Below are 10,628 nucleotides of genomic sequence, written 5' to 3'. Positions count from 1 at the left end.
TATATGTGGATAAGCACTCGAAGACCCACTCTTACTGTAAGTAGCTGGTTTTTACCTTTCCTCACTGGATAATTTGTTCTTTGCCTGAAACAGTTGCTTCCTTGATCCACTCAGATTATACTGTCACTGAATAGTTGCAGTGATAAATAATGGTGCAGTCATTGTGGTGCACTTATATCTGTAAGGCAAAATGATTTTCTATTTCAGTCATTGCGATATTAATTTTTTTGAAAACATACCTTTATCAATATGTATCTAGCAGCAAGAAATTATCTTCTCACAGCATTCTCTTCCTCTGCTTTATCTAAAATAGCAGAGTTAACACTTTTAAATGGCTGAAGTCTTATAACGAATATGGATTTAATTATGGAATAGATCAAGTTTGAAGAAAGGTTCATTGCAAGAGCAATGAGGAATTATGTGTGGTGTCTGGTGCACCAGTTCTGGACAGTGGAAGAGATTTATGCTCAACAGTGGTTCATAAATTACATGTTTCAGTCATCCAGAAAGAAATCAAATTGTTCTTCATTGTTTAAAGATAAAGACAATTGCTTTCTACTTTATTTAAAAACCAATTAAAACATTTTATTCTCTGAATAAACAGTTTGAGACTCTACAATTTATTTTTTGTAATTAATATTAACTTTTCTTAGTTGAGTACTGTAACCAGGCAAACTATCTATCTTGTGCCCCTCATGGTTTGGGGTGATGCCTGCCTCAGTTTCTCCCCCTGGACTGTTCAAATAAATCTTCCATTTTTTTCTTGGTCAAAAAAGCCTCCTTGGGGACTGGATTTATTAGTCTAAAGTAAACTGCAAATAAAACTCAAAATCCCCAAACAATCCCATTTCTAAATCCATTCAACACAAAGTTTCTCTTCCTCCTCCCAGGCATTCCTGTCTAGGGCCTTTGTAGTCCCTCCCCCGCTTGATCAGGGTCTCACCTAGGCCTCCCTACCTGGAAAGGTTTTCTTGTTTTGGCTTCCAAGCCCTGCCTTGCCAGAGTCTCAGTCCTAACCAGAGTTGCCAAGTCTCACCAAAAAAAAAAAAAAAAAAGTCACTGCCTTTCAAAACAAGCCGAACCCATTTCAGAGGGGGGTAGGGGAGTGTTTATACAGATTCCAGGATTTTTTTTAAATAATGTAAACACACACAAATGTATTTTAATAAGTTTAATTTTAATGTGTAACACTGTTGTACGCAACAAAACAAGGACTAGAAATAAAAAGGGGGTGGGAGAGTGGAACTTGCATGCAGGGCTTTGGAGTAGAGCACGGAGCAGTGAGCTGCAGGTTTTTGCCTGGAGCTGGAGCGGAGCCGGAGCACAGCTCCAAAGCCCTGCTTGCATGCAGCATCTACCCCCTCCACTCTCCCAACTCTGCAAGAAGACTGAGGGGTTTCTGTGCACTATTTCCTTGCTGCAGCATCCCACTCTGGGGGGCTGTGGCTCCCCCATCCAGCCAGGTATCCTCCCCCCCACATACCAATTTACCTGGACTGGGACTGCACCCCTTACCCCCTCCACTCCTGCTCTTCCAGTCACAGACTGACCAGGACCAGCGACCAGCTACACCAGCTGTTTTATGTGTGTGACTTCTTGAAATTCAGACTTCAGAGCCACACACAAACACAGGGACAATGGGATATGCCCCATGCCTCCCCTCCTGAGATGCCTGGCAGGAAAAGGTCTCTAGAACACTGAACTTTTTATATGTGCCATGCAGGTTCCCCAGGAGGCTGAGGAGGCTGGAGGCGGTATCTGCTACTCAGCTTCCCACATTCATCAGTATCTCCCTGGAGTCCAAGGAAAATTACTGATGACTCTCTGCTAGAACCTGCTCAATCCTAGGAGCCTCTAATCCCTGAGTATTTCCTCCCTCATTGCAGCCTCCTGCCCTAATCTCTCCCAAATCTGACTCCTTCTGTAATGAAGATTGGCTAGCCCCAGCCCTCCAACCTTTAAGGGGTGAGCCACCCAAGTATTGTATGCGTGCATAAAATAAGATTCAGTCCTTGCTCCAAAGAGCTTGCAATCTAGGTCATGCACAATTTAGATGCACAGACTGCATCAGGTAATGGGGTACATGTTTAAGGAGTTAGAGAAATCTTGCAGTGGTCACTGTTAAAAAGCTTCATGAAGTTGATATTCTGTGTAGATGAGGGTGATGAAATCAATGGGACAACTTGCATAAGAAAAGCAATCAAGATTTCCTCAGTAGCCCACCCCTTTCTCTTGTTTCTGCTATTAACACACACCTCCACTCTCCTGTGGCATAATTCTCTATAGTGTGTGCAGTGTTGTAGCCTTTGAGTCCCAGGATATTTGAGAGACAGTGAGGGTGAGGTAATGTCTTTCACTGGACCAGCTTCTGTTGGTGAGAGAGACAAGCTTTCAGCTACACGGAGACCTTTGAAGACCTGATACCAAAGGGTCTCACTTGCAGATGTTCTGAGCACTCATAGCTGCAACTTTTTTAACACAAAGTGTTATATAATCAGTACTGAGTTTACAGTGGTGCCCTGGCACTAGACCCACGATGCACCCCAAGTTGCTGGCTCCTCTCCCCGCCCCCAGCTCTTCTCCCTTTTCCCCACACTGCTCGCTCCTCTCTACCTTCAGCACTGCCAGGGATGGGGCAGTGAAAAGCCCTCAGTTGCTCGTGCTCCAGGTTGGTGACCATCCACTTCAGGCTTGCCAGGGCCCGCCTCTCCCTGCCACTCTGTGGAAGCAGCAGGCTGGAGAAGTGGGTGTCTTCCACCACCGTTGCAAGGAAATGCCTCCTCTATGCTATTGGCACCACCACTGCCAGGCAGGCAGGGATGGATGGATGGGGCCCCTCGGTGCTCCTAAGTTTCAGCCATCCTGCCCCCTAGCACTGTGCTGGGAGTGGAGATTCCTGCTCCGTGCTGGTTCAGAAGGGCTGGTGAGTGTGGCTGAGGGGCAGGGTGTGGGGAAGTGGGTCTTTGAGGGAATTGAGGGGGGCACTGCACAGTGGGGGACGTTTGTGCATGTTGGGATGATGGGCAGCGGGGTGTCTGTTTGGGGCGCTGTGTAGTAGTGGTGGTAAGGCTGTGGGAGATATCTGTGTGTGTTGGGGTGCTAGGGGGTGGGGGTTGTGTGTGGTGTGCTGAGCATTGTGGGGCGGGCTGTGGGGGGTGCTGGGCATAGTGATTTCAGCAGCAGTCAGGGGGTGTTGGGGAGGGGGCTGTGTGGCATGGCATGGGCCCAGGCCCAGGCCCACCAGGCAGCAGGCCAATGTGTATCTGAAAACTGTCGGTTTGTAAACAGTGCCCTTACACTGGGCTAGGCAGAGTGAGACTGTCCCTGCTGTGCCCCATTGCCCCTGGCTGGCCTTTTGCTCCAGAAACCAATCTCCCCCCACACCATGTTGCATTGCACCTGTGGGGGTCCACAAATATGTTTGGTGCTAGGCCCACAAAAGGTTAATCCAGCCCTGTATATAATGCTAAATTCTCTGGTTCTTGTTATCTCAAATTGGGCACCCAAAATTAATGCACATTTTTTACCTTAAACTCTGTGCCACAGCTCCTGTGATGGGGTGAGATCCCCCACTAGTCCTGCAAGAGCAGACTTGGGCTAGGTGGCTAATGAGGTAATTAGGTTTCATACTGGAGGCAGCTAATTAGGAACAGGCTCAGCTGTGCAGGAAGCTGTCTACAGATAAGGGCAACTGCTGAGAAAGGGAAGAAACTCCCTGGGGAAAAGGGAGAGTGTTTGGGGGTTGCTAGGAAAGGCTGTACCCATTGGGTTTCTGGGTGGGAAAGGCTGTAGGAAGGCAGGCAGCAGTTATTCCCTGGGAAGAGGGAGGAGGATTCTTGGAGCTGGTACCCCACCAGAGAGAGAAGGGGAACTAGAGAGTGGAAGCAGTCCAGACAATGAGCAGACAGAGGAAGCCCAGAACTGCTAAGATGAGGGTCCCTGGGCTGGAACTCAGAGTAGAGGACATGCTGGGTTCCCCTATCAGCCACTGAGGGAGTGGAACTGGGGCAGTAAATGGGAAGATTGCCTAGGACCAGTGGTGAGCTGGAGCCAGTTAGCACCATTTTGCAAGAACTGGTTGTTAAATTTAGAAGCCGGTGTAGAACTGTTATTAAAGGGGCCGGTGGATGGGTAAACTCCAGTCTGCGGGCCACATCCAGCCTGTGGGACCATCCTGTCCAGCCTGCCTGAGCTCCCAGCTGAGGAGGCTCCCTCAGCCCCTCCCCAGCTTGTCCCCCTCACAGAGCCGCAGTGTTCCATGCCGCCGGCACCAGCACTCTGGGCAGCTCTGCAGCTCCTGCCACTTTGAGCAGCATGGTAAGGGGACCAGGCAGGGCTGGGGCTGGGAGGAGGGGTTGGATAAAGGGTGGAAGTTCTGGGGGGGGGTGGTGGTGGTCAGGGGATGGGGAATGGAAACTTTGGGTAGGCGTGGGAGTTCCAGGGGTCTTTTGGAATGGTGGTGGATGAGGTCGGGGCAGTCAGGGGACAGGAAGTGGGGCTAGTTGGGCAAAGGATGAGGTCCTGGGGGGCAGTTAGGGTGGGGAGTCTTGGGAGGGGGTGGTCAGGGGACAAGGGGGGGAGGGATTGATGGGTTGTAGGTTCTGAGGGGGGCAGTTGGGGACAGGATGTGGGTTGGGGTCGGGTGGGCGGACACAGGTACGTGGAGCTTGTACTCACCATGCGGTTCCCTACTGGGTCTTCAGAGGCACTTTGGCAGCGGTGGGGTCTTCACTTGCTCCAGGTGAAGGACTCGCCGCCGAAATGCTGCCAAAACCCCAGAGCAAGTGAAGACCCCCCCGCTCCCAAAGTGCCGCCGAGGACCCGGTAGGGAACCAGTTATTAGGATTTTGGGAGGTCATCACTGCCTAGGACTGTTAATGGATTGAAAACCAGAAGGGGGAACACTGAGTGACCTAGCCAGAGAGCCTGAAAACAAAGAAGATGCTGTGAGTCCTGCAGCAAGAGGAGCTGCAGACTGGAGTCAGAGTGGCAGCATGCAAGCTGCAGACAAGGGTGTTGGTCTCAAGAGCTAATCTCCGGAAATGACAAGATGGAGGCGCCAGACCAGTGGTAAGTGGAGCAACTGTGACAGCTCTTCCTCTCTGAAATGGGGATAGTACACTTTCACCTTACAGGAGTGTTGTGAAAATAAACTAATGCTTGTAAAGCACTCCGATATGATAGTGGTGAAAGTCATGGAAAAACTCACGAGGAAATTAATAATTCTGTCTTTCAGAGCAGGGTTTGAATAGTGTGCAGTAAATAAGGCCTACGTCTGCTCATTGAACAATGAGGATAAAACAAAATCCTCATTGTTGAATAGCTGATCACTAAGTGAGCACCATTCCTCCTGTGTTTGGTGACTTATGGAACATTTCAGATCAAAGAACTATTTCCAGCACTTGATTATTAACATTTGCTTAGAATACCTATAGCTAACTTTGCTACTGTTTCAGTGGTATGTGTACACTGTATGCTATGTAGTAGTTAACCGTGTCCCTTTTTTGGAGAGGTTTTGAACCACAATATACTGGGATCCAGATTATTCTGGTGGACTAGCAGAAGCTGTAGAAGTATTAAGGCTAGACTTAAAACATGGAGTATGCAGTTAAACATTAGATTCAGCAGCAGCAGGATACAAGTGCTACATTGGAGTTTTTGCATCTTTCTTGTACAAGCGTGTATTTGGGTCCAGATATTTTTGGTGAAACAGTAGAAGCAACACTTTCTCTCCATTCTGATGGTGCACTTTCTGGGGCCAAAACTGGTAAGGCTCTAGGGTCCAAGATTTTGTGGCACTATTGTTGTGAGTTGCATCAGAGTCTGGATTTTTTTAGTCACTCCTAAGCTTCAACATGTTTTCTACCTAGGCAGTGGAATTTGGTGGAGGGGGAGGCGGACTGGGAAGGATCCAATGCCTATCAGGTGCTGGATCTGGGTTTTGCTCTGCTGTTGCACCTAGCTGTGTTGGTGTCCACACCTTTTTTGGTAAATAGCAAAGGCTAAACATATTCTCTGTTTAGGCAGTGGAATTTGAAGAGTAGGTGCCAGATGATGGGGTGACGGTCCAGGGTTTCTGTTCAGTTGAATGGGGATGCTTTGGTATCTGTGTTTCATTGCTGGAGTAGAAGCAGCTAAACTTAAGCAGGCCAGAACTGGGTTTTTGTTGAGCTAGTGCACCAGAACCAATCAGTGTTCAGGGTTGGTTTATTTGTGCAGTAGGAGCAGCTAGACCAGTGATTTTCAAACTTTTGTACTGGTGACCACTTTCACACAGCGCTCTGAGTGTGACCTCCCCCTTTATGAATTAAACCCCCCTTTTAAAATATTTAACACTATTATAAATGCTGGAATGAAGTATGGGGTTGAGTGGAAGCTGACAGCTGGTGAATCCCATATAATAACCTCGTGACTCCCTGAGGGGTCCTGACCCCCAGTTTGAGAACCCCTGAGTTAGACATTTCTGTTTAAGCAATGGAATTTGGAGGCTTGGTACAAATATCACTGGAATCCCGGTAGAATCCAGCTTTTACCTTTTTCCCCAGTAGGAGCAGTTCTGTACAAATTTGGCAGGATCCAACTTTTACCCAAACTCTCCCATTTGGCGAGGCAGCGGGAGCGTGCCTTCTCTTGTTGCCCACCTTGGGTCTGGTGGGTTGCAGGGACGGGAGCATGTGATCACTGGAGTGACTGAGCTTGCATTGCCATGGTGTGGCAGCCGCGGGGAGAGCAATGGAGGCTGCTTAAGAGACAGGCTGGGCGGCTGCTGCTGCATCCATCGCAAAAGAAAGCCACTCCACACTACATCGCTGCTCACCAAACAGAGGAGTGCAAGAGGTAGGACGTTCCTGTTTCACTAACAAATGTTGTTTCAGCGTAAATGGCAGCAGTTAGGTTTTCCCCAGAGGGAAAGCTATAGCACTGTACTGTGCTTCCTCACACCCTGACCTTGTCTCTCTCTCATTAGCATCTATTTGCTTCTACTCAACGTTTCCTGCTTGTCAGGGCTATTTGATGTTCAGGGCTAGTTTCTATTATTAGGCATGGCTAGGCTTTCCTTGAAGATTATTAAAGGACATGTGTGCGATTGGTTGGTGTGAGTTTAGCATCAGTTTTGCTACCTGTGATATTTCCCTGTTAATATCAATGAAAGAAATTGCGAAGATTATGTGCACTAGTAGCAGTTGGATGCACAATGAATAGATCAGAAAAAAGAGCATGTAGACAGTATCCCCTACTATAAAACTATCTTTGTTAAATAAAAAAAATAGGAATGTCTAAGTGTTCATTGAAGGTGCTACTCTGTTGCTTTCTGAGAATTTAATAGCTGGATTGGTTCTTTTAAATTTCTTCTATATTTTCCTTTGTTAGCATTTCCCAGAAGAAGCCTGTATTCATTTTCCTTTGCTGAAAGGCAAGAGGTCTTAGAAACATGACTTTTGTTCCACACTATCATCTTCAAGAGCTACATTGCTTTGTTTAACCTCCTCTAAGCCATTTATCATGAACCTCTGCCATCATATTGTAATGAGTTATGAAATCTGCTGGTTTTCATGGTTAAAATATATAATCCATGGTTTCTGGTTTTTACCTTTTCCCTAAGAACTGGAATAGGTAAAGTGAAGATTATGGTGTCTTGGATGTAAAATTGGGTTTTCATCTGTTTTCCTACACAATTTCTTCAGTTTAATCATTTCTCATTCTATTGGGGGGAGGGGGCAAATGAACCACCCATGCAAATTGTTGCCTTGTAATGTTAGCAGATCTCCAGTGAATGCTGTCATTTTATTTTAACCAATTTTGCTAATAAGATTCACAACAGAAGAATAAAAATGTTTAGTTTGTAGAAGTTTGCAGAATATTTTTATTAATGTTTCAGCTCTGGCTTTTTAAATATAAAATGCCTAATTTAAAAAACACAACTCAAGGGGTTAAAGAGAACCTAGAAACCACACCATGCATCCTGAAAATTTAATGTGTTTGACAATAATGGCACTGAAACTGATCTGCTAGTAAGTGTGGGGGGAGGGAGTTACGCTTTTCTGTGCTAAGGCCTATTTATCACTAATGGCGTATAATAAATAGTCTGTAGCTAATTTTCTATTAATTGAGTTGTCGTCTTGATCAATGTACGCTTCATAAACAGTGTATTATAAAAACAGGTAGCCATTGTCTTACATTGCTATTGTGTGCATTTTGGGGACCTAGCGCCATTTATTTAATTAAACTAAAAATAATAGTGGTCATAGCTGAATTTCACTTAATGTTTAGTGATTAAAATGTAGAAATTATCACTAGCAAATGATGCTAGATACCCTATAAAAAGAGTATCCAATTATTTAGTTATTTCTGAACATCAAATTAGGCAACAGAAACTAACATTAATACAAGCTTATTTAATGAAGAAAATTACACTTCTTATATATCCAATTATATCTGTTATACATATAACTCCACTTTAAACAGTTTTAATCCAGTTGAGGAATTTAAGTAAAATATTTATTAAATCCAACTCTTGCATTGTTAAACTTATTCAGTCAAAGGCTCTTTCTTGGTATTGTATTTCATTATAACAATGAGTTTAAATATAGGACTGTATCTGTGAAGTGTGTGGAAACAATAAGCAAGCTATATTTCAAGATTTTAAAGATAGCTATAAAGACTCTAAAAATGGATACTAGTAAATATGGTACTTACCAAAGAGATTCCTACTATTTGTTGTTACTTACCGTATAAATTACTGTGTCTCAGCACATCCTTTTTTAATTAAGCACACTTTCAAAGGGCTATCTACCATGAATGTAATTATGCAGTATTTGGAAATACTCTTTGCATATATAAGAGATTTACATTTTAGTAAATCTATCTCTTCAGTTGTGAGCATATTTGTATACTTTGTATGCTGTATAATTTTTAAAATAGCACTGGCAGGAAATGGTAATGGAATAGTGCTCACTATTTGTATGAATTAATGCTTCCGCAATATTCTTATGTTAAGGAAAACATTACAAATATTTTAAAATTGAATCCTTTAAAGTATTTTACTCTACTGATTTATGAAGTTATAACAGGTTGTTAAATGTCTTTAATAAAAGTTATTGTAATGTTGACTTAAAGAATAAAGTAAGTTTGCATCATTTACTACTTAATTAATCTCTTTCAAGTCATCCCTCTACAAATAACAAAGTTATGTTGGTAATTAAAATATTAGTGTTGCTATGCATAATAAACTGGTTTTGTTTTTAAAAGTGTTCTTGGTTTACATGTGAATTTAATTGTGGATATTTGTCAAAAGTGACACATTTTAGATTCGTTCAGAATTTTGATTGCTGCAAATAAGAATAGTGACTTTCAGAGGCTTCTCTTGTTTTGCCTTAGGTCACTGTTATATACCTTTGCCAGGTGCCTCAGTCAATCCTTGAAAATTATGATGCAATGTTTTGGGTATCAGTTGTGCTTTGGGATCTTTCAATATGTGTATCACTGAAGTTTTACAACAAACGTAGTTGAATGGAATAAGAATAAAAATGGGACAAAGAATGAATGTCGTAGTTGTTTTTCATGTTTAAATGAAGTATAAGAACCATATACTCTTTTTTTTTTTTTTTTTTTTTTTTATATAGAGACAGCATATATTTAAATGACTGCATCCACATCTTTACATTTTTCTCATGAAATAGTTCAAGAAACAAGTTTTTTCACCTTTTGAATTATTCGTATTTGACTAGTTTACTGTGTATGTATTCAAGGGGTTTTGGTGGGTTTCCTCCCCCCCCCCCCCCACACATAAGATCAATCCAGTAATCTTTAGGTTTTTCAAAGTCAAAATCTATACAGACAGTGGTGAATAATAGTTTCAAAGAGCTCACTAGCAGTGGTGTGCTAGGAAGAGTGCATTGTGAATCTTTGGAGATCAGAGAGCTCAGAACAATGTAGATTTTGCAATAACTTGCATCCCAGACAATTGAACAGAATGTATTTCAGAGCAGACTTTGTCTCCTTTGACTAGAATCATAACAGAGCACATGAAATTGTAGTGCTAACACAATCATTGCTCCTGTTGGCTGCACTGGACTACTCAAATATGTTCTGTTATCTCCATTTCTGACTACATCGGTGACTGCTGAAAAGTACATTTTCCTACTGAGATTCTGTGAAATCATAGGTGTTGGAACTAGGGGTGCTGCCGCACCCCCTGTCTTGAAGTGGTTTCCATTATATAGAGGGTTTATGGCTCAATGAGGCCTGGTGTACACTACACGTTTATACCGATTTTAGCAGCGTTAAACCGATTTAACGCTGCACCCATCCACACAACGAGGCCCTTTATATCGATTATAAAGGGCTTTTTAAACTGGTTTCTATACTCCTCCCTGACGAGAGGAGTAGTGCTGAAATCGGTATTGCCATGTCGGATTAGGGTTAGTGTGGCCGCAAATCGCCGATATTGGTATCCCACAGTGCACCACTGTGACTGCTCTGGAAATCAAGCAACTCGGATGCACTGGCCAGGTAGACATGAAAAGCCCTGTGAACTTTTGAATTGCATTTCCTGTTTGCCCAGCTTGGAGCTCTGATCAGCACAGGTGGCGATGCAGTCCCAAATCCAAAAAGAGCTCCAGCATGGA

At 43.8% G+C, this 10,628-nt stretch overlaps 1 protein-coding gene across 3 annotated transcripts in view; it reads left to right on the top strand.

Annotated features, from left to right (window-relative positions):
- The first annotated feature begins 4,798 nt into the window (after positions 1 to 4,798).
- CRACD (capping protein inhibiting regulator of actin dynamics) overlaps positions 4,799 to 10,628 on the top strand; it is a 258,245-nt gene continuing 252,415 nt past the window's right edge. For 2 of the 3 annotated variants that reach the window (XM_032782760.2, XM_032782752.2), the window contains exon 1: positions 6,679 to 6,837. Coding sequence is in view for 1 of the 3 variants with exons in the window: in XM_032782743.2 (XP_032638634.1) it covers positions 5,043 to 5,070 (28 nt within the window). In the remaining 2 variants the exon portion in view is untranslated. Of the gene's footprint in view, positions 5,071 to 6,678; positions 6,838 to 10,628 lie in introns of those variants that run through there. The other variant, XM_032782743.2, reaches the window with a different exon arrangement.

Source organism: Chelonoidis abingdonii, chromosome 5, assembly GCF_003597395.2.
Source record: "Chelonoidis abingdonii isolate Lonesome George chromosome 5, CheloAbing_2.0, whole genome shotgun sequence".
Taxonomy (NCBI): domain Eukaryota; kingdom Metazoa; phylum Chordata; order Testudines; family Testudinidae; genus Chelonoidis; species Chelonoidis abingdonii.
This window is presented reverse-complemented; position numbering and strand designations above follow the sequence as displayed.